This window comes from Diceros bicornis, unplaced genomic scaffold (genome assembly GCF_020826845.1).
Source record: "Diceros bicornis minor isolate mBicDic1 unplaced genomic scaffold, mDicBic1.mat.cur scaffold_67_ctg1, whole genome shotgun sequence".
NCBI lineage: Eukaryota > Metazoa > Chordata > Mammalia > Perissodactyla > Rhinocerotidae > Diceros > Diceros bicornis.
In genome coordinates this window covers 3,422,625-3,448,463 of record NW_026691553.1, presented here as the reverse complement: position 1 = coordinate 3,448,463, position 25,839 = coordinate 3,422,625, and the positions used below count along the sequence as shown (strand labels likewise).

The following is a 25,839-nucleotide window of genomic DNA, read 5'->3' as shown; positions in this document are numbered from 1 at the left end:
TCATGACGCCGCAGCATCCCCATCATCCCCGTGGATGCGATTAGGGATGCGTCCTGGGGATGCGGGTCTGGCCAGAGTGCACCGGGACAGGAAGCCAGGGGCGCCAATTAGGCCTCCCCCCTGGACAAAAGCAGGGTGCCTCTTCCTGGGTCGCGTCCCCACCCCCTCCATCCCGCCGCCGCCCCCAGCGCCTCCAGCCGCCCACCCGGCTCCGCCCTCCGTTCCGCGCCGGGTTTTGCGCGGCTCCGGCCCGGGTTTGGGGGGGTGGCGAAGAGGGGGGCGGAGGTGGCGGAGCCGCGAGTCGCAGCGGCGGCCGCGGCGGGCGGAGGAGATGCGGCCGCGGCGCGCCCCCGGCCCGGCCGCCGCGCAGCGCCCCCCCCGGAGCCGAGGCCGGCGCGCCGGGGACCGGGGCTGAGCCCCCCCCACCCAGCGCAGCGCCGCGGGCCAGGGGCGGGGAGAGCGCCCCCAGCCCCTCCGCCCCGGGATGCCGGGCTGAGCCGGCCGGGCGGGACAGGTGCGCGCACGGCCCCCCCGCCGCGCCCTCCCGCCCTCGCGCTCCCTCCCGCGCACTCGCGGCGCCCGCGGCTCCGAGGTAAGCGCCCCGGGGCGTCCGCGAGGGGGCTGGGGCGGCGCTCTCCGGGGGGCGTCTGTCGGCGCGCAGCTGGGGGGCCCAATTGTTGGCCGGGGTGGCCGGCTCGGGCGCTCTGAGGGGGGGCCCGAGGGCCCCGCCGCCGGGAGGGGGATGGATTTGGGGCCGGGGTGGGGGGGTTCGTGGAGCCCTACAACGCGAGGATCCGTCGGCAGCGCATCTGGGGAGGGGGCTGGATTTGGGGGGGGGTCGCTGTCTGGAGCGGTGTAATGGGGCTCCAGGAGCAGCGCTTCTCAGGGGCTGGATTTGGGCCCTGGGCGCCGGATGAGGCTCCATCCTGGGGTGTCTCCTGGCACCGCAGCTGGGGGGGCCCGGATTGTTGCCTGGGCGCCTGGATGTGGAGCTGTGATGGGGGTTCTTGTCGGCACCGCAGCGGGTGGAGATTTTGTGCCGGGGGCGGGGGGGGGGGGTGGCCGTAGGAGGCACAATAATGGGGGCTCGCGGCTGCGCCGCTGGGGAGCTGGATTTGGGCCCAGGTGGGGGGTTCGGGGCAGGCAGGGGGCCTGCTGGGGGGGGTGTTGGGGGGCGGGGCCCGCATAGCTAAGACTGGGGCGACCCGGGGCTGGCGAGGTGGTCCCGGCGCGTTGAGGCCCCTCCGCCCCGCACCGCGCTCCGGCCGCCGCGCCTGGGGCGCCCCGAGCCCTCTCCAGCCCCGCGCCCGGCCCAGGACGAGTCCAGGGCCCGAGCGGCTGGGGAGGGGCCGCAGGGGGAGGGAGACAGCCGGCCGGGCCGGATCCCCCCGCTGCAGTGGGGGCCCGGGGGTTCGGGGCCCCCCAAGAGCTGACAAAGGGACAAAGAAAGCGGCTCTCTCCGTGCGCGCCGGGCGGGGTGGGGGGCGCAGAGTGTGGCCCCCCTCCTGCGGGCGCTGATTGGTCCCCGGGGCGGGGGTCACGTGCCCCCCTGTCCTGCTCTCCGCCTCCGGGCGCCCTCCGAGTTTGGGGCACCTCCCAGAGGGGGCGCTGCTGTCGGGGACCCCCGCCCCCGCCCGGGACGTGGAGACGCTGGAGCTGGGAGTATTTGCAAGAGTCCTGGGGCTGGGGGTGGTTGGCAGACCCTCAGCCCCTGTTTGGCCCTCTCTGGCCGAGGTCTTGGCATCGTCGCCCTGAGGTTGTCACCCTCCACCCCCAGACTGGAGGGGCCCTGGGGCTTGGGTTAGAAGAGGGGGCCCTCAGGCTTTGGGGGTCTAGGGTTAGATTTCAAGAGGAAGAGGGGCCTAACACTGGTGCTCCGGACGGGACCCCCGCCCCATTTGCAAAATTGCTTCACTTCATATTTTTCTGGATTCCTTCAGCTTCTCAAGGGGGTCCAAATTCCCTCTCCAAAATGAAAGTTCAGTACCCTTGGGACACCCCCCCTTGGACCCACCGCCCCCAGCCCCTTTCCCACGCCCTAGTAGACACCGTTTCTTTCAGGGATGAATTTGGGGGCAATTGCTGTCAACAGGATGTGGGGGATGGCTGGGGGTCGTGAGTGGGGTCGGGCTCCCCCCCCCCACTGCCCGATGGGGAAGGTGGCAGCTGGGGGTCGCCGTGGCCCATAGGAGACCCCCTTGGGTATTGGCTGGGTGCCAGCCTGGCAGAAGCCGCGTTAAACTGTAGGGTGTCCACCCTGAACCGCCCCATTCCCGGAGCAGATGGGGAAACTGAGGCCCGAGGAGGCGGCAGAGGGAAGCCAGGCCTCCCCGCTCCTGGGGCTGCTTGGCAGAGTCAGGGGGAAAGGAGCCCCCACATCAGCTGAAACCCAGGTGTCTCCCCAAAGGTTGCCCTGGACCCCACCCCCCTGTCGAGCTGGGCTGGGCAGAAATTAGACCTGGAGCTTTCAGCGCCCCGCCCCTCTCCCCAAAAAATTCGGCAAAGAGGAAATGGATGGGGGCCCAGAGGAGTGCAGCTGTATGGCCTCAGGCAGGTCGCTAGCCCTCTCTGGGCTGCCATCGCCCCAGGAGAGGTCTTGGTTTTAGGAGCTGAGTGGAGGCAGAGAGAATATTCTGGATTTGTGACCTCTGCCCCCGGTTCCCGCCTGCCTTCTACCTGGGCTGCGCTCCCACGGGTCCTCTGATCCTGTCGCCTCCTCTGCTTGGAGGTGAGAAGGTGTCTTAGTCCTGGGAGGGGCCGTTCCTCCTCTAGGCTTGGGTCTTCGCGCCTGTCCCCTGGGCAGAGAAGGTGCTGGAGGTTTGTGCCGAGCAGGGTGCCATCTGCAGCGGCCGCCCGGGGCTGGAGATGGGAGTCGCCGGGTTCCCGGGGGCCGGACCTGGGAGATAGAAACCCAGCTGTCCTTGCAAAGGTGACCCTGACGTCAGCCGCGGGCCAGGTGAGCTGGGTCCCCGGGGCCTGCAGGACAACGGCTGACCGCTGCCTGTCTCCTGGGAAGGAGGCGTCCCTAGCCGACCCTGGGGCGTGGCCCTGTCCTGTGTGCCTGCCCCTTTGTGGGCGATGCTGGGGCCCCAGAGAGGCCTCGGCCGGGTCGGGAGAGGTGGAAGAAGGGAAGGCTTCCTGGAGGAGGGGATGCTGGCGCTGGGCTTGCAGGATGAGAAGCATGTTACCAGGAGGAGAGGGAGACAGAGATTTCAGGCGGAGGAGCGGCAAGGATAGGCACAGTGGGGTGTATTGGGGGCCCCCTGCGTGGCTGCACTATTTAAAGGGTGGCGGACGACGAGCAGTTAGCCCTGAGAGTTGGGTAGGGGCCGAGAACGCCAACCTGAAGAGGGGCTTTATCCCAAGGGCCGTAGGGAGCCACGGAAGGTTTTAGAGCAGAGGAGGGAATGAGCAACATTTCAGACCTTGAGCAGCCGCGGGGAAGGGTCTCTCCCAGGAGACAGGCTCCTGGAAACCAAGCGAGCTGCTCAGAGCAGGTGGTGAGCTGCCCGTCCTGGGAGGCAAGCAAGTGAGGCTGGACCAGCCACCTTCCAGAATCCTGGAACAATAATTCTGATCTCGGTCAGGCCCAGGCGAGCCTCCAGATTTCTTTGGAGTTTCCAGGTACTGCGGGTTCTCTGTTGTCTTTATGATCCCGGCTGTTCGTCACCATCCTTCGGGGCTGTCCAGATAAAGTGGTGGCCTTAGAATGTGCCAAGGGGGTGACTCGGGAGGCCGAGGACCCCTTTTCCGTCCCTTCGGGCGGGAATACGGGGTCTCCCACTGGCTGCCCTCGATGACCCTTCACTGTCTGGCCCCGGTGGCCAGAGGAGGCCGCCCCAGGGCCTGCTGGGAGGAAGGCCCAGTCTAGCGAGGACTACATTTCCCAGGATACACCTGGGCCCGGGCAGATCTAGGAGAGAACTGCCTGATTGCAGGAGCCCCGGGGAGAATTGTGTGTTCTCAGGGAGGCCCCGGGGGGGGGACCTGGCCCAGGGCTGTTGGGGAGATCAGTCACTCAACAAACACTCCCAGTGGCCCCCGTGTGCCATGTCCTGTGCTGGGTGACACTGGGCTCGCAGAGAGGGAGGATTTAGCTGTGGTGCCTAGATGGCCCTCAAGGGGCTTCCAGGCTGGATGCGAGGAAACAGAGGCAGACACTGGCCTTCTCTGCTACATGGGGTCAGGGCTGGGGCAAAGGGAGAAAATGGGGCTGGGAAAAGTTGGGCTCTGCCAGTTGATCAGGGAAGATGCACCAAGGAGGGGCGTTGCAGCTAGGGCCATGACGGATGTGTAGGAGTTCACCAGAGGCTGCTACGTGTTTTCTGATAGGTTCAGAACCGTCTCCTTTCCCCAGAGCCCCAGGAGTCAGAGCCCCCCAGAGACCTGAGACAGCCCCTCTCAATTACTGCCCTTAGAGATGGCCCAGTGGGATCAGACTTATCTGGGTTTGAATCTCTCTTTTCACTCACTCACGCCTCCTCTCTGAGACTCAGTTTCCCTATCTGTAAAACATAGATGCTATTTTCTCTCTCCATTAGGATTAAACATTAAAACAAGAGGAGGCAAGCGAAATGCCGGGCATCGTCCTGTTGTGTTTTTTTTTACTCCAGAAAAAGGAATAACTTTGGAAAGCAGAGACTTGTGGCCCCCGGCCCTGGTCTCATTGGGAGCTGGGGGTCTTTGCTCTCATGTGAGGAGTTGGCAGATATTCTGTGAGCCCCTCCTATGCGCCAGGGGCAGGCGACCAGCAGTGACCGAGGCAGAGGGGGCCCTGCCTTTGTTGAGCCCCCAGCCAGTGGGACGTGGACACCAACTCGGGAAATAAAATACATTCATATGATGAGGGCTCTGAAGACAGTAATCAGCATGATGTAGCTGAGAAGGCGGGGCTGTCTTAGCGGATGGTGTCAGAGGGGGTGGCTCTGAGGAGGTGTCATTTGAGCCTAGACCTGGAAAATGAGAAGGAGCCGGTCATGCAGAAATCTGGGGGAATTGCATTCCAGGCAGTGGGCACAGCACGTGCAAAGGCCCTGGGGCAGGACCGGGCCTTGCGTGTGGCTGGAGCAGAGGGAGCGAGGGGGAGAGAGGGAGGAGGGAGGGCAGGGAGGGGACGGGGCAGGTTGTGCAGGGCCTGGTGGGCCGCGGGGAGGAGGTGGGCTCTCCCCTGAGGGAGAGGGAGCCCTGGAGGGCTGCAGGCAGAGGGGGGCCTGACTCAGGGGCTCACAGGCGCCCTCTGGTGGGGGCTGTGAGGAGGACAGACTGTGGGGGCGAGGGTGGGAGCCCGGGACCAGAACAGAGGGGACTGTGCTGTTCCAGGGGGGTGACGATGGGGGCGGCCAGGCTGAGAGGGTAGAGGGAGAAGGCGGTGGGTGGATGGGGAAGATTCTGGACTTGCTGATGGAAGGCGGTGGGGAGTGCCCGGGAGCCCCTTTCTCAGGGGGCAGGTAGCGCGATGGTTAAGAGTGCAGCGTCTGGACTTTACGGCCTGGGTTCAAATCCCAGTATGGTCGCTGTGCACCCTTGGGTGTATCACTTGCCCACTCTAGGCCTCAGTTTCCTCACCTGTAAAATGGCGAGAAAAACCCCTCTCACCAATACTTTAGTTGCACAGGCTTGGAACACAGTAGGCGCTGTATAAATGTTTGCTGTTGTTCCCCTTTGACTGTCTGAGCCCCAGGCTCTGCGGAGAAACAAGGCACAGATCGGGGTGGCACGTTCCCCAAGGTCACCCCGCAAACCGGGGCCCCCTGCCCCTCGCCATTTTTCTCCACGGATGCACGCTTCTCACGCCCCAGCCCCAGAGCCCGTGTCGCTCTGCCCGCATCCCCGCCATTCCTGAGCCCTGACTCACCAGGACTTGTGGCCTACTCCGACCCCGGGGCCGTCCCCCGGGCCCTATTTCCCGCCTTTGTCTTCTTCAAGTTCATTTGCCGGGTCTTCCGTTCCCAGCAGTGCTTGGCGGGGCCGCCTGCCTCCTGCCCGACCTCTGTCGGGGGTGTCCCCCCAAGACTCGCCTTTCTGCTCCCGTCGCGCTTGGGGATCCCCGCGGCCTCCCAGACGGGGCCTCTGGGCGGGGCAGTGACTGGAGGGATTCTGGGTGGGGGGTCAGCCTGGGGGAGAGGAGGGCCCCAGAACGCCCCATCTTCTGCTCTCAGATCCGGGGCCCCGCGGGCTGGGACCACATCTCTTTGTCCCCCCTAAAGTGGACCCCCCTAAAGCCAAGCCTAGAAATCTTCTCGATTTCCCCCAAATTAAGGCTGAGGACAGGTGCCCACCCCCCCAGCCCCAGCTCCATCGCAGATTCCCCAGGAGTCCCCTCAGGACCCCCTCCCCGGTCCCCTCATTACCTCGGGGCACAGGTGACACTTGAATTTCCTCGGGAAAGCGCCCCCCCTTCCTAATTACAAGTTGCAGCTTCCGATTGGCCTCCGCCGGCCCAGTTTCCAAACAGTGATTAAAATTAATGACTCGGGAGCCCCCCTCCCTCCCAGTCTGGGCCGGGAGCCCCCGGGGACTTGTCCGTGTCCCCCTTCCAGGTCCTGCCTCTGCCACCTGGTCTTCCCCCCACCCCCGGCTCCCTGAGTGGCCTGGGGACGGGGCAGCCTCTCTGGGTCTCTGCTCGCTTTTCTGCAAAATGTGCATTTAGGCGGCGTGGCGACAGATGGCGCGTCGTGGGCGCTCAGCAGATGTCAGCAGGAGGCAGGAGAGCCACGTGGCCTGGGTTCAAATCTCACCCGCACCCTTTCGTGCTGTGTGACCTTGGCCAAGTGGCTTAACCTCTCTGAGCCGCAGTTGTTCCCTCTGCGAAGGGGGGTTGAGGGTGCTGGTCCCTGCCTCATAGGGTTGGTGTGGGCAAGAAACGAGTTCCTACACGCAAAGGGCTCGGCCCGGCGCCTGGCGCACAGTAGGGGCTTTATCAAGCTTTTGCTTGAGTCCCTGTGAGTGGTACTCTGAGCAGCATCCTCTTCTGAAGAGATGCGCAGCATTAATTGGGTGCTTACTGCATGCCCGGCTCTGTGCCAAGCCGTTAACACACATGATCCCGGGCACGGCCGCGTTGGCACGCAGTAGGTCCTCAGGAGATCTGGAATAAACACATCTTTGTGGCTCTTTTATGAGCAGGGACTGTTTGTGGGACGTTCATTTAGCCGGTGTCTGTGATCGCCAGACCCCTGCCCCCTGGAGCCCACAGTCTCGTCCCCATTTGCAGAGGAGGAAGCCAGCCCAGAGAGGGGAAGGCTGTAACCCAGGGCTGCACAGCGCTCAATACCGGTTATTAAGCACCTACTACGCGCAGCTCATTTACCCCTCCTGATTACCCGATGGGGATGCTCTGATGGGGAAACTGAGGCTCCAGGGACCAGGACCACAGGGAGGAGGGTTGAGGACGGAGGGGGACGCACTGGCCGCCTCCAAGGCCGGGGAGGGATGAGTTAACGGGCGCGGAGCGAGCGTGGGGGCGAGAGGGCCTCTCCCGGCCCCCCAGGGCCCCCGGGACTCCCCCGGCTGCGCGGCCCAGTTCCTAGACAGCCCCGGGCCCTGCCGGCCGCGGCAGCTGCAGGGGCAGCTGGAAGTACAGCCGGTAACCGGACCTGGCCGCGCGGGCCGGCTGCCGCCGTCACCCGATCCCCGGGGACCCGGGCGGCCGGCCGGGACCTTGTCCTGCGGAACTGGAGACGGCCTCCCGGCCCCGCCCGCCCCGGCAGATGCAGACCCGGGGCCTGCGTCACCCGGGCCCTGCCGTGGGGCAGAGAGGCCCAGAGAGGGCGAGCTGCTGGCCTGAGGTCACCCAGCACGGTCGTGTCACCGCAAGTGAGCGCGTGGACCGGGCCGGGTTCCAGTGCCCTGTTCTATAGACGAGAGGAGAGTCCCGGGGTCCCCTCTGATAGGGCAGCCCCCCACCCACTGGGAGGTTTTGCTGTTCCTTTAACGGTTGCAGCCTCCAGGCCTCAGCGCCAGTGTCCCCTCCTCCGGGAGGTCCCCTGACCACCGGCTAAAGCAGCCGGTCACGCTTCTGCCATCCTGTGTGTCCTGCTTCCTCGTCAGTACCAGAAGCTTCCGAGTTCTGGTGACGTGTGTACCCTCGTCTCCCCACGGGACTGCGAGCCCCCCCATTGCAGGACTCTGCAGCTGCATTGCTCACCGCAGTGTCCCCGTGCCTGGAACAGTGTTTGGCGCACACAGCTGGCGCTCAATAATTGCTCAACTGATGAGCAGATGAAGAGCTTCCAATCTGGGGTACGGGGAGCCAGAGCGGGACCCGGGTGTTCCCAGGTCGCTCAGATTGGGTGGAGCTGGGGGAGCCTGGGGAAACTGAGGCTCGGCCAGGGCAGTCAGGGAAGGCTCCCTGGAGGAGGAGACATCTGCATATGGCCCTGACTGGTGGGCAGGAGTTGGCTGTGGGGCTTTAAGGAGGGAGAATGAGGTTTCTACGTCTGGGTGATTGGAAGGGGGTCCTGGGGGCAGCTGGGCCTTGAGAAGGCTGAAAAGGTCCCCCTGGCAGCGGAGACAGTCTGAACAAAGGCCCAGAGGTGGGGCTGGTGACTTCTGGGCGTGCCTGGCAGGAGGCGAGGGCAAGAGGAAGGTTCCCAGGGTGGGAGGGCACCTTAACTGTCAAGGCAGAGAAATCGGCTCGTCCTTCTGTGGGTACTAGGGAGCCACGGTAGGTCTTTGAGCAGGAGAGTGGCAGGGTCTGGGCTGAGCTGGTGATGCCCAGGAAAGGAAGAGTCAGAACTCCAGCCCCCGGCCTTCAGCTGCCGGCAGCCTCACTGCAGTGTCTAGGGCTGGACTCAGAACCAGCCGCAGTTCATAGCTGGGGAAACTGAGGCCCAAACAGAGGAAGCGACCATCCAAGGGCTCGCGGCTGCTGAGAGGCAGAGCCGGGATTTGAACCCCGGGCTGTGGGATCCAGGGACCAAGCCACTCACCCGCGCTCTTCAGCTGGCGGAGTTGTCCGCCCAGCCTTCATACTGGGCCTCAGTTTCCCCAGCCGGGCAGCGAGCTCGGGCGGGGCGGGGTAGGAGGGTGGGTGGACACCGGCCTGGTGCCCCCGGTTGATTGAGGTCCTCGGAAACGCGGCCAGAAAGCCATCATGGGGGGACAGGCAGCGGCTTCCTGGGCGGATGTACACGCTCGGACACACGGGCGCGGGCACACGCGTGCGGACGGCCCGCCACCACTGGGGACACGTGTGTGCCGTGGTTGCATCTATGGACACGTGCAAACACACAGCCCCCGTGGTGTGCCGTGGACGTGGAGCCCGGGGACATGCGTGGGGGACCACACGTCCGTGGACACCCGAGCACGGGGCGAGGTCTGGCTAAAATGTCGGCTCTGGGCGGGCAGGTCTGGGGTGCGGTGGGGGCTCTGCGTTTCTCCTGGCTCCCAAGTGAGGCTGAGGCTGCTGGTGCGAGGACCACTCTCGGGGTATCAGAGGGTCTAAAGGGCGAGTGTGACACCGGCTGGAGGGGAGGTGCATGGGGAGGCTGCCGGAGGCCGGGGTGGTGGCCAGGGGTCTCTCCGACGAAGTGGCATTGCAGCAGAGACCTGAAATCAGGAGGGAGCCCTGAGAGTATCTGAGAGAAGAGGCTTTCAGGTGTGGGGCACAGCCCGTGCAAAGGCCCTGGGGCAGGACCGGGCCTGGCATGTGGGAGGAACAGCAAGGAGCCCGTGTGGCGGGAGCGAGGGAGGAGGGAGGGTGGGGAGGGGTCGAGGCAGGTTGTGCAGGGCCTGGGGGGGCGCAGGGAGGACGTGGGCTCTCCCCCGAGGGAGGGGGAGCCCTGGAGGGCTGTGGGCAGAGGAGGGAGGACCTGACTCTGGGGCCCACAGGTGCCCTCTGGTGGGGGCTGCGGGGAGGACAGACTGTGGGGACCAGGGCGGAGGGGACTGCGCTGGTCCAGGTGGGAGATGCTGGGGGCCGACCAGGGAATGGACAGGAAGCGATGGGAATTCTGGTAAATTTGCAGGCAGAGCCCCCAGGACTCGCTGGCCTTGACCTCGAGAGTGAGGGAACGAGGCTGGGGACGGGGTGTCGCAGGGCGTTGGAGGAGGAGGAGGGGGCACCGCTGGGGGGGACATCGGCTGTCACTCAGTAGGTCAGTTTGCTCTGTGCACCCGGCCCCATTCCAGTGACAATCTTGACAGTTTTTTGTTTTATTGTTGTTTTGGAACTTTCCGGCGGACCCTAAAATTTATACTGAAGGCTCAGGGGTCAGGAGTAGCCGAGACACCCCCGCCGAAGAAGTGCCAGGTGGGGGAAATGTTCCAGAAGGAAATTGGAACCTATGACGATGTTATAGTAACTAGGCAGCGTGGTCGCCAGGAAGATGGTCCAGGGATGCAGGAGGATGGGAGCAGATGAGGTAGGGTGGCCTTGTGGCAATCTCCGGCTCTGCCTCAGTTTCCCCGTCTGTGCGATGGGAGTGTGTGCCCAGAGTTGAGCGAGTTGGGGGTCAGGCAGAGGCTGTGCCCCAGCATGAGGCGCCCTGGGTAGGGGCTGGGCTTCATCGCGTTATAACTGCCCCCACTCCCAGACACGCAGGCGCACGGGGGCCCTGCTCGCCGTGGGGTGCACGCGCCGGCCCCGGGTGGCGCCTCCCGGTGACCAGGTGCCAGGGCAGGTGGTGGGGCCGCTTCCGGGGCGGGCGGGCGCCGGGCGGCTGCTGGCAGAGGCGCCTCGGGTTTCACGGAGAGCAGCAGATGGTCCGGGAGGGGGTGGGGGAGGGGCTGAGGTCTGTGGTAACCCCGGGTCAGGGGGGTAAACTGAGGCCAGGGGCAGTGGGTCAGCCCCCAAGCAGCCCACACTCCTCCAAAAAAAGAGCACGTGGGGTTCAGTTCTGCATTATCGTCACAATAACTAATAACTAATGCCTCAGTTTCCTCATCTGTATAAGGGGCCTATTAACAGCCCCCACCTCTCGGGTGTGTTTCTGCGGATTAAATGAGTTAAGTTCTTACAACAATGCCAGGCACATAGCAAGTGCCTGGTGTTTGCTGTTTTTATTATTCATTGAGCGCCTGCTGTATGCTGGGTGATGGGGACACAGTGGTGCCCGGGACAGACCCAGTCCTGCCCTCTCAGGGGCTCACAGTCCAGTGGGGAAGACAGACAGTTAACCAGGCAGTTAGAAGATAGGGTGATCAGGGCGCCGGGGGGGGGGACGCACGGGCAGAGGGGAGCCCCAAGGAAGCTGATCTGGGAAGGCTTCCTGGAGGAGGTGTCTGAGACCTCAGAGTTGACCAGGTTACTGGGAGCAGGAGGAAGGTGTTCCAGCCAGAGGGAACAGCATGTGCAGATGCCCAGAGGCAGAGAAGGAAGTGGAGGAGGAGCTGGGGCTTCATTTCGAGGGCACTGGGGAGCCATAGAAGGGTTTAGAGCACAGGTTCTCAGCTGGGGGTGGTTTTGCCCGGTGGACACAGGGCGATGTCTGGGGACATCTGTGGTGGTCATGATTTGGGGGTGCTCCTTGCATCAAGTGGCGTGCTGCTCAGCCCCCCACAGCACCCAGGATGGCCCCCCACAGAGAGTGACCCGGCCGCGATGTCTGCAGTGCCGAGGGGAGGACACTGGTTTAGAGCAGAGGAGAAGCAGAGAAGATCTGAGTTCTAGAAAGATTCCTTCGCCATGAGGAGAATATGGAAGGGGGAGGCCTGAGGCCTGGGGACCAGGTGGCAGGTGGGAGCCGGGCAATGGGGCGCTCAGAGCAGAGGTGACAGAAGGGCCACAGAGGGGACTGGGGGGGGGACACTCGGGTCTCCGGCTCAGGGACGATGGGGCCGTCGCTAAGTCGAGGATCTGGTAGGAGAAGGGGGTTTGGGGCAAGAAAAGGCCAGTTGGGGTCCAGGGGTCCTCGGGCGGATGTGTGGGGCTGGAGGCAGCTGTGGTCCGAGGGAGGACATGAACCCTGCTCCGAACCCCAAGTGGCTGCCTTGCAAAGTTAAGAAAACCAGGAGAAAAGCTTCGCCGTGGGGTCCCATCGCGTCCTTGGCCTCAGTCTGCCCGTCTGTGAACTGGGTGTCAAATGGCTGCGGGCCTCACTGGGCTGAGAGCCGGGCGAACGGGCTGGGTGCTTGTTAATCTTGTTACGACCATCAGTACCTAGCACCTAGCAACAAGATCCTGGAGCCGGGGAGCCCTGGGGTCGGTCCTCTCTGGTAGGGCCACGGCCCCCGAATCGGCCTCTCCGTTTCCCCATCTGCGGAATGGGCTCAGTGTTGCACCCCGCATTGGTGGGTTTTGTGAGCTAATTCCTGGAAGCCAGGTGGCCCAGCTTCCGGTGCTTAACACGACACCAACACCAACAGCAATAATAATAATAAGCATTTATTGAGCACCTACTGTGTGCCAGGAACCATGCCGATACCCCACCACGGGCCTCTGAGGCCAGTAGGTTACCATGCCCGTTTTACAGATGAGGAAACTGAGGCCCAGAGAAGGGGGTGAACTGTCCGGGGTCACGTGGCGTGTAAATGGCAGAGGTGGGATTTGAACCCTCGCTGCCCGGCTCTGGAGCCCCGCCCCCGATGCTGGAGGGCCGGTAAACGGAAGCTGTTGTTTCGAAGTTTCTTAAGTTAAATGTGATTCTGATAAAATGTGGGGAAAGGCACAGCGCACCAGCTCTCAGCCATCAGGATGGCCGCTAGCAAACAGAAAATAACAAGTGCGGCGAGGATGTGGAGAAGTGGGACCCTTGAGCACGGCTGGTGGGGATGGACAATGGAGCAGCCACTGTGGAAAATGGCATGGCGGTTCCTCAAGAGTTAAACAGAATTACCATGTGACCCAGCCATCCCACCTCTGGGTATAGACCCCAACGAACTGAAAGCCGGGTCCCGAAGGGATGTTTGCACACCCGTGTTCACAGCAGCGTGAGTCACAGCAGCCAGAAGGTGGAAGCAATGCAGTGTCCGTGCACAGATGAGGGATACACACGATGTGCTCCATCCACACGCTGGAATATTACGCAGCCTTGAAAAGGAAGGAGGTTCTGACACCTGCTCCAACGTGGATGGACCTTGAGGACATGACACTCAGTGACATGAGGCAGACACAGAAGGACAGACACTGTGTGACCCCCTCACAGGAGGCCCCTAGAGGAGTCACAGCCACAGAGACAGAAAGTGGATGGTGGGGCCAGGGGCTGGGGGAGGGGAGGGGAGTCAGTGCTTCATGGGGACAGAGTCTCAGGTTGGGAAGATGGAAAGTTCTGGAGACGGATGGTGGGGATGGTTGCACGACAGTGTGAATGTGCTTCATGCCTCTGAGCTGTGCCCTTAAAATGGTTAAGATGGCAAATTTTATGTTATATGTATTTTACCACGATGTAAAAAAATTATAAAAAGGAGCAGACAGAGCCCCCGAGAGGCCCGGATGCCCGGGCAGGTGTTGTGCGAGAGGCTGAAGGGTGGGGTGGGCAGCCGCGGGGCCGGTGGTCAGGCTGGGGGCCTTGCAGCCGGGCAGTGGCCGGCCTGGCTCAGGGGTGCTGGGGAGCCACGGGAGGCTGCGGAGCGGGGGAGGAGCCAGGGCAGGAAACTCGAGGAGGCGGAGCCGTGGCCGCGCACACGTGGGATCCGGGCGGCCGCTGAGTCACAAATCCTGGAAGTTCAGGGTCACGGAGAGGAAGTTCGGCAGGTCCACGCAAGGCCTTCCTGTTTTCAGTCCTGGATCCTCGGAGGCAGGCGCTCCGGGGCCAAAGTTCCCTCACCGTCGTCTCCACGGGTCGGCATCCCCGAGCCCCAGGCCAGGGCAGCCTCGGAGATGTCCCTGCTGCTCAGATGGGGAAACTGAGGCATGGGGCTCACCCAAGACTTCCCAGAAGGACGAGGCTGACGGGTTCTTATTCAGGACCTCCGGACTGCACCCCTTCTGGAAGGGGCGTGGAGGACGGGGGTCCCAGCGGGTGAGTTCTGCTCACACTTCACTGACCCGAGCCACACACCTGGAAGGTTCTTGAGATTCCTTGAAGAATGGGAACGGGAAGCAGGCGCCCTCGGCAGGTAGTGAGACTCCCGTCACAGCGGTATTCTAGCAGATGCCCGAAAGTCTGGACTCCGGAAGGCCGTCGGACTTCCCGGGGGCCTCCGAGGCCCCTGGCCAGCTGGAATATTCTGCCATTCTTAGGTCTTGCACTTCCCAGATTGTGGTTTAGAAAATTCCAAGAGCCTTTGAATTTTTTTTTTCCCGAGCCTTTCATTTTAAGATTTTCGTGTTTTAATTGTAAGGCCTCTTAATGCACGTTTTAAGATTGAATTTTTAAATATATTTTTGAAATGCTGTCTCTCTTATCCTGATTACATTTTAATGATTTAAAACCAAGTTTCAAGTTATTTAAATACTCTCGTTATTATTGACTTTTTGTTAGAAACCGTTTCCTGAGCTGTCACTAAAAGGCGATCAGAAAGTGTTTCTGACAATAAAATAAGTGCTGGTATTATTATTGTTCTTGCCGTGATGGTTGTTGTTTTTTAAATTATGGTCTCAATGGGGAGTTTTTTGGGAAGTGAAAGGCCAGGCGGCCGCGGCTCGCGAGCGCCACCTGCCGCACGCAGGTGTCACCGCCCCGCCCTCGCCCGCAGGTGCCACCTCCGGTCGCCCCGCCCTCGCCATGCGGAGCCCCCGAGCGCCCCCTCCCCGCCCGGCCCTGCTGCTGCTGCTGCTGCTGCTGGGGGGCGCCCACGGCCTCTTCCCCGAGGAGCCGCCGCCGCTGAGCGTGGCCCCCAGGGACTGTGAGTGGGGGTCCCCGGGGAGGGGGCGTCCCTAGGGAGGGTCCTGCTCCCCAGCTATGCCTCCCCCGGGGCTCGCCCACCCCGGCCCTGGGTCACACCCGTCCCCACCTCTCCCCAGACCTGAACCACTACCCCGTGTTCGTGGGCAGCGGGCCAGGCCGCCTGACCGCCGGCGAGGGCCCTGAGGACCTCAACATCCAGCGCGTCCTGCGGGTCAACAGGACGCTGTTCATCGGGGACAGGTATGGGGGACCGTCGGGCGGGGTGCGGGGAGCAGGCGGGAGCCTTTTTGGGGGGTTTGCATGGTGGGTCTGTTGTTTGACTGGAGTGTGACTGTGTGTCCCTGGGGGGGTACTTTTAAGGGTACTTGACGCTGGGTGGGGTGGAGCCCGGAGCCTGTGAGGGAGTGTTAGCAGGTGGGCACGGCTGTTTAGTCAGAACTCACTGGGTGCCTACAGAGGGCGCTGAAGTGGCACCCCAGGGCGTCTCTGAGGAGGGGACATTTGAGTCGAGAACTGAATGATGAGGAGCCAGCCATGGGGAAATCTGAGGGAGGGCACAGCCCATGCAAAGGCCCTGGGGCAGGACTGGACCTGGCGTGTTGGAGGAACAGGGAGGAGGCCTGTGTGGCTGGAGCAGAGGGAGTGAGGGGCAGAGAGGGAGGAGGGAGAGCAGGGAGGGGACGGGGCAGGTCGTGCGGGGCCTGGGGGCCCTCGGGGAGGACGTGTGCTTATCCCCTGAGGGAGGTGGGAGCCCTGGAGGGCTGTGGGCAGAGGAGGGGGGACTTGACTCAGGTGCTCATGGGTGCCCTCTGGTGGCTGCTTTGGGGAGAACAGACTATGGGGGCGAGGGTGGGAGCCGGGCATCAGGGCGGAGGGGACTGCGCTGGTCCAGGTGGGCAGTAATGGGGGCTGGACCAGGGTGGTGGCCGTGGAGGGCACAGATGGGGTTCGAGCCCTGAGAGGGGACAAGGCCACCCGGGAGGGATGCCGGTGGGGGAGGGAAGAGGCCCGAGGACCCAGCGCTGGGCCCAGGAGGGAGAGAGGGGGAGACGGAGCCAGAGAGGTGGGAGGGAAGCCCGGCAAGTGCTGGGCCCGGGAGCCGCGTGCGGACGGAGTTCCCAGCAGGATGGCGGACTGGCCAGGTCAGACACCGCGGAGGGGGGAGGACAGAGAAGTGACCGCTGGACTTAACAACACGAGGTGGCCAGTGACCTTGAGCAGGGCAGTTTCTGCGGCCTGCGGGGACTGAGAGGTGCTGAGAGGGCACGTGATGTAAAGGCACTGGTAGTTCATCGTGCTGGGTGTAGACCCGAGGCCGCAGTGTGAGCCCGAGGTGGCGCGTTAAGCTTAGCCCATGGGGTGTGCTAGAACCTGTGGGTCATTTAGGGCCCATTAGAGGAGGCGTGTTAGGGCGTGCACGAGCATGTGCGGTGTGGGACACCACGGCTGCCACCAGGAGCATGGAACGTGGGGGGGTAGGCCCCCCAATCTCACTAGCTACACCCCTCCCCCAGGGACAACCTGTACCGGGTGGAGCTGGAGCCCCCCACGTCCTCGGAGCTGCGGTACCAGCGGGTGAGGACGGGGTGCAGGGGGGGCAAGGGGCAGCGCTTGGGGCTCCCACCAGGGGGACATGACACTGTGCTGGGGAGCAAGGTGGCTTCTGGCCTGCCCGGCGGGGCTTCCCAGGGCTGTCGGGGACCCCGCTCCCCTCACCAGCTCCCTATGCCCCCAGAAGCTGACCTGGCGCTCCAACCCCAGCGACATCAACGTGTGTCGGATGAAGGGCAAGCAGGAGGTGAGTGGGTCCTGGCCACGCCCCAAACCGCACTGGCCACGCCTCCAGCCACGCCCAATCCGCCCTGGCCACGCCCAGCGCAAATTCTCGGTTATGCTCAGAGCCTGGCCACGCCCCCCAAGTGGTCCTTAGTTATGGCCACGCCCATAGTGCTGGTCTTCCCATAGCTCCACCCCTTCAACGGCTGCTGATACACAGTATTTCCCTGTCTTGGCCCCTCCCTGAGTCGTGGCCACGCCCCTAGCCCAGTTTTATTTGAGCTCCCGCTGTGGCCACGCCCCTGATGTGGTTCCCAGTCATGGCCACGCCCACATTCCTGGCCCCTCCCGTCAAGGCCTCGTGTCTGCCCTGGCTCCGCCCCCTCCCTCGCCACAGCCTATCACGGCGACAGCATTGGCCACGCCCACGCGGTGACCACGCCCACCGTGGCTTCCCTCTCTCCGCCCCACTCCAGGGCGAGTGTCGGAACTTCGTGAAGGTGCTGCTACTCCGGGACGAATCCACGCTCTTCGTGTGCGGATCCAACGCTTTCAACCCCGTGTGTGCCAACTACAGCGTGAGTCTCCGCCCCGCGGCGCCCTGCCCGCCCCAGGTCCCACCCCCCACCTTTGCTCACCTGCCGAGACTGGCCACCCTTTCCTCAGGCCTCATCACCTCCTACAGGAAGCCTCCCCGGATATGCCCTCCCTGCCCCCTCACCCGGAGCTCACGAGGAGGCTCCCACAGGAGGCCTGTTCGGGAGTCCGGGAAACCATAGCTACTTAACTAGGATTGACTCGCAGACCCATTTCCAGATCAACAAACTGAGCCCAGAGAGGTTGAGTGACTGAGCAAGTCACACGGCACCCAGGGTGGAGCCAGGATTCCCCTTGGAGTGGGGGTTGGGGGAGCGGGGGGCTGCCAGGCGCGGCCAGGAGCTCTGTCACTCAGACCCTGTTCCTCTGCAGATGGACACGCTGCAGCCTCTCGGGGACAACATCAGTGGCATGGCCCGCTGCCCCTACGACCCCAAACACGCCAATGTCGCCCTCTTCTCTGGTGAGTGTCCCCCAGCTGTGACCATCTGGTGGGGCCCTAGCCCCAAGCAAGGCGTGGTGGCGTTTTCCACTCTTGGAGTTGGGGTTGTTTAGAAGGCTGTGGGGAGACCACCTGTCGACTGTGACCATGGTCGGGGTCAGCCAGGGTCGGGGCTCCGCAGGGTCGGGGCTCAGCCTGGGGTCACTCTGGGGTCAGAGCTTAGACACGCTTCCCTTGGGCTTAGAAGATTGAGTTTTGAGCCCCCCAGCCCCTGCCATTTATGATCTCATCTCTCACCTGTCTCCCCCTGACTCACCCCCATCCAGAAGGGATGCTCTTCACGGCCACCGTCACCGACTTCCTAGCCATCGACGCTGTCATCTACCGCAGCCTCGGGGACCGGCCCACTCTGCGCACCGTGAAACACGACTCCAAGTGGTTCAAAGGTGGGCTGGGCATTCATCAAATCCCCCCACCAGAATAACAGTCTCCAAGGAGTCAGGGAGGGGACTCCCATCTCATCTTTGGAACCTACTGGCCTCTTTGAAGATAAAGCTAGAGGAAAGATTTAAGTCGGATCTAAAGTAGAACTTACTGGAAATGGGTGGCTTAGAAGCCCAAAATGAAACTACAAGAGGGGTACAGCAGGAGCTCAGCTCTTCAGCACATAAGGGAAGAGGTGACAAAAATAGTAGATGGCGCGCTTTGTGAAGGGTAGACATGGTGATTTTAGGCCTCTGACATGCCCCCGCCCCCGGCAAAAAAAAAAACTTTGAGTCTATTTTGTTTTGCCTGGGTAATCAGCTGATGTCCCCCCTTCAAAATAAAAGCAGCCACCCAGGCTGATGTGTTCCCTGCCCCAGTAACTCCCTTTCTCATGTCAGGGGCTGGGTTCTGACCTCCTCTCCCGTCTCCTACAGAGCCCTACTTTGTTCACGCGGTGGAGTGGGGCAGCCACATCTACTTTTTCTTCCGGGAGATCGCGATGGAGTTTAACTACCTGGAGAAGGTAAGGCCGCACTCCGCCCCCCGACCTCTGAGAGAGGCTGGTGTAGTGGGGCACGGAGCTGAGAGGCTCTAGCATGGGAAGTGGCGAGCAGAGGTGGATCCATGAGTCTCCAGCTGGGTGTCAGGGTCCTGCCCTCCACCCTGGTCCTCGAGGCTCTCCGCTCCGGCCAGGCCCAGGCCCCCGGGGCTGGAGGCATTTGTGGAGCAACCTGGGTGCACAGCCCTGGGTGAGGCTCGTGGGTCTGACGTCAGATTCACCCCTGGATCCAGTCCTGGCGCTGTGTACCCGCCCACCACCATGCATTTCTCCATCCCTCATCCAGTGTCCATCCGTCTATCCACTCGCCCTGCTACTCGGCCACCCTCTCACTTACCCATCTCTCTGTTCCTCAGCTCACCGACACTCCCACGGACTCATTTATCCATCTGCCCATCTGCCCACCCACCAACTCAGCCAGCCTACATCCACCCATCCATCCGCTCATCCACCGTTCCACGCACCTCTGTATCTCTCCACCCACCTCCCGCTCATTCCCTCCTTCATCCATCTCCCCGTCCACCTGTCCATTCATTCACTCACCTGACCATCCACCGATCTGCCCTCCTGGTCTCAACTCATCCCTCCGCCATCCATCTCCCCATCCCCCTGACCCCCTTCTGTGTATCCACTTATCCAGCCTCCCATCTCCTCCTCATAACCTGCTCATCCATTCTGTCCAAGCTTCTGTCCACCCACGTGTCCGCTCATCCAGCCACCCATGGATCCGCCCATCCACTGCTCTGTCATCATCTCCTTCGTCATCTGCCCGCCCATCCACTCATCCTCCCTGTAACCACCCACTCGTCTATCTCTCTGTTCTTTCATCCATCATCCACCCACCCATCCATCCACCCCTCTATCCATTCATCCACACACACACCATCTACCCATCCATCCATCCATCCACACACACACACACCCACACCCACCCATCATCCATCCACTCACCATCCACCCACCATCCACCCAATATCCACCCACCATCCACCCACCCATCTATCCATTCATCCACACACACACCATCTACCCATCCATCCATCCATCCACACACACACACACCCACACCCACCCATCATCCATCCACTCACCATCCACCCACCATCCACCCAATATCCACCCACCATCCACCCACCCATCTATCCATTCATCCACACACACACCATCTACCCATCCATCCATCCATCCACACACACACACACCCACACCCACCCATCATCCATCCACTCACCATCCACCCACCATCCACCCAATATCCACCCACCATCCACCCACCCATCTATCCATTCATCCACACACACACCATCTACCCATCCATCCATCCATCCACACACACACACACCCACACCCACCCATCATCCATCCACTCACCATCCACCCACCATCCACCCAATATCCACCCACCATCCACCCACCCATCTATCCATTCATCCACACACACACCATCTACCCATCCATCCATCCATCCACACACACACACACCCACACCCACCCATCATCCATCCACTCACCATCCACCCACCATCCACCCAATATCCACCCACCATCCACCCACCCATCTATCCATTCATCCACACACACACCATCTACCCATCCATCCATCCATCATCCATCCATCTATCCACACACACACACACCCACACCCACCCATCATCCATCCACTCACCATCCACCCACCATCCACCCAATATCCACCCACCATCCACCCACCCATCTATCCATTCATCCACACACACACCATCTACCCATCCATCCATCCATCATCCATCCATCCATCCACACACACACACACCCACACCCACCCATCATCCATCCACTCACCATCCACCCACCATCCACCCACCCATCTATCCATTCATCCACACACAATCTACCCATCCATCCATCATCCATCCATCCACATATCCATCCATCCATCCATTATCTCTTTCTTCATTATCTCCTTCATTATCCATCATTATTTCCTTCAAATTCATCCATCCACCCACCCATCCCCTAATCCATCTGTCCATTCATCCCTCCATCCCTCCACCTACCCATCCATCCCACCCCTCAAGCCATCCAGGCAGCCAGAGTGTTAAGTGCACAGACTGCCATTCACCACCAGTGTGACCTTGGGCCCGTTGCTCCCCTTTCTCCGTGCCTCAGTTTCCCCATCTCTATGGTGGGGATATCAGTGGGCCCTCCTTCGGAGAGCTTCGGGAGGAGAGTAAGAGTAGATGGGAACAGAGCGCCTGATACATAGTGAGCCATCTGTACGTGGAAGTGACCGGGACTGTGACTGTCACGGTTGCTCTGACCGTCACTGTCACCCTGCATTTCCACGGGGGGATCTGGCGCCCCGAGGGGTCCGGTGCCCGGCCGGGTCCACAGTGAGCCGGGGCCGGCCTCCTCCCTCCGGGCCCGGGTGGTGGGTGGCGCGGCCTGGTGCTCAGGCCCCGATGTCGGCTGTCGCGCCAGGTGGCGGTGTCGCGCGTGGCGCGGGTGTGCAAGAATGACGTGGGCGGCTCGCCCCGCGTGCTGGAGAAGCAGTGGACGTCCTTCCTGAAGGCGCGGCTCAACTGCTCCGTGCCCGGGGACTCGCACTTCTACTTCAACGTGCTGCAGGCCGTCACGGGCGTCGTCAGCCTGGGCGGCCGGCCCGTGGTCCTCGCTGTGTTTTCCACCCCCAGCAACAGGTCAGCGGGCGCAGACGGGAGCGGATGGGGGACCCTGGGTGGATGTGAGCGGAGAGGCCCCGCGTTCACTCAGCACACCTTCCCTGGGCCCTGGGCTGGGCAAGATGGGGCCCCCGAGCAGCCTCGGCCCCAGGCCAGGGTGGGACAAAGCCCGACGCTGAGCCTCCAAGGCCCTTTGGTCAGCATGGGGCAGACGGGGGGCATCCTCATCCCTTGCCTTTGGAGGAGCTCAGGGAGGGCTCCCTGGAGGAGGGGACGTTGAAACTAGGCTTCAGTGAGTGTAAGATGGAGGAAGAGGGAAGAGTGTTCTAAGGTGGAGGAACAGCATGTGCAAAGGCCCTGAGGCTGCAGTGAGCTTGGTTTGTTTAACCAACGGGGAGGAGGCCTGGGTGGCTGGAGAGAAGGGAGCGAGGGGGAGAGCAGAGGATATGAGGGCAGGGAGGTGACGGGCTGTGAGGAGGAGCCTGGACTTCATCCTGAGAGCACTAGGGAGCCATGGGAGAGAGAGGGGCAGAAGACGGACAAGGCAGATTGGCGTTTTGGGAACGCTCCCTGGGGAGTGGGTTAAAAGTCGCCAAGAGTGACATCTGGGAGACTGGACGTCCAGGCGGGGACAGTGGGAGCCTGGACACAGGGTGGCCGTGGAGGAGCTGAGCCGTGGTCCAGGCTGAGGACTGCACAGGAGGCAGAGTGACTGCGTTGGGTGGGTGGGCGGCATCTCTGGCCCAGGGGACTGACCGTCCGGCAGCTCGGAGGACGAGGCCTCCCCCACACACCTGCCCGAGGTGGTGCCCCCCCCCGCCCCAGGCTCACTTCCCTTTCATCTGCGCCCCCAGCATCCCCGGCTCGGCCGTCTGTGCCTTTGACATGACGCAGGTGGCTGCCGTGTTCGAGGGCCGCTTCCGCGAGCAGAAGTCCCCCGAGTCCATCTGGACGCCTGTGCCGGAGGATCAGGTGCCGCGGCCCCGGTGAGAGCCCCCTCCATCCTAGGCCAGGCGCCCGAGTGAGTCCTGTGCCCACGACCGGGGCTTCCAGACGCTGTTTGAGCTGTGGCTGAGTCCAGCTGTACCCATTACACATACGGGGAAACTGAGGCCCTTTGAGCAGGGCAGTGGGTCTCCCGTGCGGGGCCCCCAGGGCCGCCCTGACCGTCGCCCGCCCCCCAGGCCCGGCTGCTGTGCGGTTCCCGGCATGCAGTACAACGCCTCCAGCGCCTTCCCCGACGAGATCCTCCACTTCGTCAAGACCCACCCCCTGATGGACGAGGCGGTGCCCTCGCTGGGCCACGGGCCCTGGGTCGTGCGGACCCTGATGCGGTCCGTCCCCACGCGCGGCCGGGGGCCCGGTGGGGCGGGGGTGGGCGCGAGGGGCCAGGCCAGAGTGGCGGGCGGGAGGGAGGACGGGCCCACTGCAGGCGAGGGGGCGTGGAGAGCCGTCCTGCTGGGGCCAGGCGCTCCGGAGAGCGGAGGGTGCAGCTCTGGGGCTGCCCGGAGAGATGGAGACGGAGGGAGACACAGAGACAGGGGCAGAGATGGAGAGAGACACAGAGACAGAGAGAGACACGGAGACGGAGAGACAGAGAGAGACACGGACACGGAGATGGAGAGAGACAGAGAGACAGTCAGAGACAGAGACACCCAGAGAGACAGACAGATGGAGACACTCAGGGAGAGACAGGCCCAGGTGGCAGCCCGGTCTGGGGGGACCGCAGGGGCAGTGGGGCCAGCCTGACCCCCCCCCGGCCCGGCTGCAGGCACCAGCTGACGCGTGTGGCCGTGGACGTGGGCGCCGGCCCCTGGGGCAACCAGACCGTCGTCTTCCTGGGCTCCGAGGCGGGCACCGTCCTCAAGTTCCTCGTCTGGCCCAACACCAGCGCCTCGGGCTCTGCCGGGCCCAGCGTCTTCCTGGAGGAGTTCGAGACCTACCGGCCCGACAGGTGGGACCAGACAGAGGCCGGGAGGGGGGCCGGCAGGCAGGGAGACGGGGCGCCCCCTGAGGCTTACCCATCTGCTCACCCCCAGGTGTGGACGGTCCGGCGGCAGCGAGACGGGGCAGCGGCTGCTGAGCCTGGAGCTAGACGCGGCCTCGGGCGGCCTGCTGGCGGCCTTCCCCCGCTGTGTGGTCCGAGTGCCCGTGGCCCGCTGCCAGCAGTACTCGGGGTGCATGAAGTGAGTGCCCCCGGGCAGGCTGTGAGGGGAGGTGAGGGGAGATGAGCGTGGCAGCCAGATTAGAATCAAGGGCCCAGCAGCATTCTGACTCATTGAAAGATGAGGTGGACAGAGGGAACAGCCAGTGCAAAGGTCCTGGGGCAGGACCGGGCGTGTTGGAGGAACAGCGAGGAGGCCCATGTGGCTGCAGCAGAGGCAGCGAGGGAGAGAGGGAGGGCAGGGAGGGGACAGGGCAGGTTGTGCAGGGCCTGGTGGGCTGCGGGCTGGACGTGGGCTTGTCCCCCGAGGGAGGGGGCCACCCTGGAGGGCTGTGGGCAGAGGAGGGGGGACCTGACTGATATTTTAAGAGCAGGAGGATCTGGGGGCCAGGGAGGCGGCTGTTTCCCTGCCTCTAAAATTGGTGGAAAGATCAAATGCAGATAAAGTACGGGCCCATCCTGGGCTCAGTGTGAGCCCCCACACGAGGACCCCCACTCGACACCCACCATTGTGGCAATGATGTCACCACAGGCCGGAGCCAAAGCACAGACCCCGGGCCGGCCTGCTGGGGCTGCAGTCCCGGCTCTGCTCCTGGGCAGCAGTGAACTTCCTGAGCCTCAGTTTTCTCGTCTCTGAAATGGGGACGGGGCGGCCCCGCTGCAGAGATTGTCGCGAGGACCCCCCGGAGTGGATAGTAAGACACAGCGGAAGGGAGTGAGGTTGACGGCCCCCGGGGCCCTTGTCTGCTCTAGGAACTGTATCGGCAGCCAGGACCCCTACTGCGGGTGGGCCCCCGACGGCTCCTGCATCTTCCTCAGCCCCGGCACCAGGTACTGGGGGGAGGGGGGGGCGAGGGTCTGACCCTCCTGAAGGTCGGGGCTCCCCCCACTCCCCACTCCGGCTCTGCTGACTGTGCCTCTCGTCCCCCCTCAGAGCCACCTTCGAGCAGGACGTGTCCGGGGCCAGCACCTCAGGCTTAGGGGACTGCACGGGTAAGTGGGACGCGGGGAGGAGGCCTGGGGACCTCGAATCCTGGCCCTGGTCCTCACGCCCTTCGCCGCTGTGCCCCGATGGGTGGGGGGACTGGCTTCTCTCAGGGCTTGGAAGGGCAGGGGGTCCCGGTTCCCCTTAGGGAGGCAGGAAAAGGACAGACCCCAGAGGACAGACAGAGGCTACGGGACTGATGGAGAGACTTGGAGAATTCGGACAGACCCCAGGGGGACGCAGAGGGGCTGCGAAAGGGACAAAGAGACACCCCAGGGCAGACAGACAAACGTGGAGAAGACGGACGGACGGACGGAGGGACAAGCGCGGGGCGGCGGGAGGCGGGAGGCGTGGGCGCCCCTCTCACGCGGCTCTCCCGGCCAGGCCTCCTGCGGGCCAGCCTGGCGGAGGAGCGCGCGGGGCTGGTGTCGGTGAACCTGCTGGTGACCTCGTCGGTGGCGGCCTTCGTGGTGGGCGCCGTGGTGTCGGGCTTCAGCGTGGGCTGGTACGTGGGCCTCCGCGAGCGGCGCGAGCTGGCGCGCCGCAGGGACAAGGAGGCCATCCTGGCGCACGCGGGCGCCGAGGCCGTGCTGAGCGTCAGCCGGCTGGGCGAGCGGCGCGCGGGCGGCCCCGGGGGCCGGGGCGCCGGGGGGCTGGCCGGGGGGCCCCCCGAGGCCCTGCTGGCCCCCCTCATGCAGAACGGCTGGGCCAAGGCCACGCTGCTGCAGGGCGGCCCCCACGACCTGGACTCGGGGCTGCTGCCCACGCCCGAGCAGACGCCGCTGCCGCAGAAGCGCCTGCCCGCCCCGGGCCCGCGCGCCTGGGAGCACGGCCACCCCCTGCTGCCGGCCTCCGCCTCGTCCTCGCTGCTGCTGCTGGCCCCCGCCCGGGCCCCCGAGCAGCCCCCCGCGCCCGGAGACCCCGTCCCCGAGCCCCGCCTCTACGGCGCCCGGCCCGGCCGCGCCTCCCACGGCGACTTCCCGCCCACCCCGCGCGCCAGCCCGGCCCGCCGGCGGGTGGTGTCCGCGCCCACGGGCCCCGCGGACCCCGCCGACGGCCCCCCGCGGCCCTGGAGCCCGCCGCCCACCGGCAGCCTCCGCAGGCCCGGGCCCCGCGCCCCGCCGGCCGCCGCCCTGCGCCGCACGCACACGTTCAACAGCGGCGAGGGCCGCCCCGGGGACCGCCACCGCGGCCGCCACGCCCGGCCCGGCACGGACTTGGCCCACCTGCTCTCCTACGGGGGCACGGACAGGACTGCGCCCCCCGTGCCCTAGGCCGCGGCGCCCACGCCTCGGCGGTGCCAGCCGCGGGACGCAGGAGGGAGCCGCCCGGCTCCAGTGGGTGCTCGGGCCCCGGCGCAGCGCGGGGGCCCCTCGGCCGCACGGAAGCACAAGGAGCTCGGCCCCCAGCCCGACCGGGGCCGTGGGGGGCGGAGGGCGGG

At 63.9% G+C, this 25,839-nt stretch overlaps 2 protein-coding genes across 2 annotated transcripts; one reads left to right on the top strand and one right to left on the bottom strand.

Moving 5' to 3' along the window:
- Window positions 1-13,794, bottom strand: LOC131403339 (basic proline-rich protein-like). The gene is made up of 7 exons (XM_058537598.1): window positions 13,707-13,794; window positions 8,931-9,210; window positions 7,596-7,740; window positions 5,872-6,113; window positions 784-1,683; window positions 163-704; window positions 1-53 (listed from the first exon to the last, which is right to left on the bottom strand). Exons 1-7 carry the CDS (start codon window positions 13,792-13,794, stop codon window positions 1-3), a joined length of 2,250 nt encoding a protein of 749 aa, XP_058393581.1.
- SEMA6B (semaphorin 6B) lies at window positions 324-25,676 on the top strand. The gene is made up of 17 exons (XM_058537670.1): window positions 324-592; window positions 14,578-14,727; window positions 14,846-14,969; window positions 16,244-16,304; window positions 16,465-16,527; window positions 16,982-17,083; window positions 17,475-17,565; window positions 17,871-17,990; window positions 18,465-18,553; window positions 21,050-21,267; window positions 22,104-22,235; window positions 22,434-22,583; window positions 23,021-23,203; window positions 23,289-23,435; window positions 24,167-24,244; window positions 24,348-24,406; window positions 24,783-25,676. Exons 2-17 carry the CDS (start codon window positions 14,607-14,609, stop codon window positions 25,670-25,672), a joined length of 2,628 nt encoding a protein of 875 aa, XP_058393653.1. The 5' UTR covers window positions 324-592; window positions 14,578-14,606; the 3' UTR covers window positions 25,673-25,676.
- Window positions 25,677-25,839: the final 163 nt, after the last annotated feature.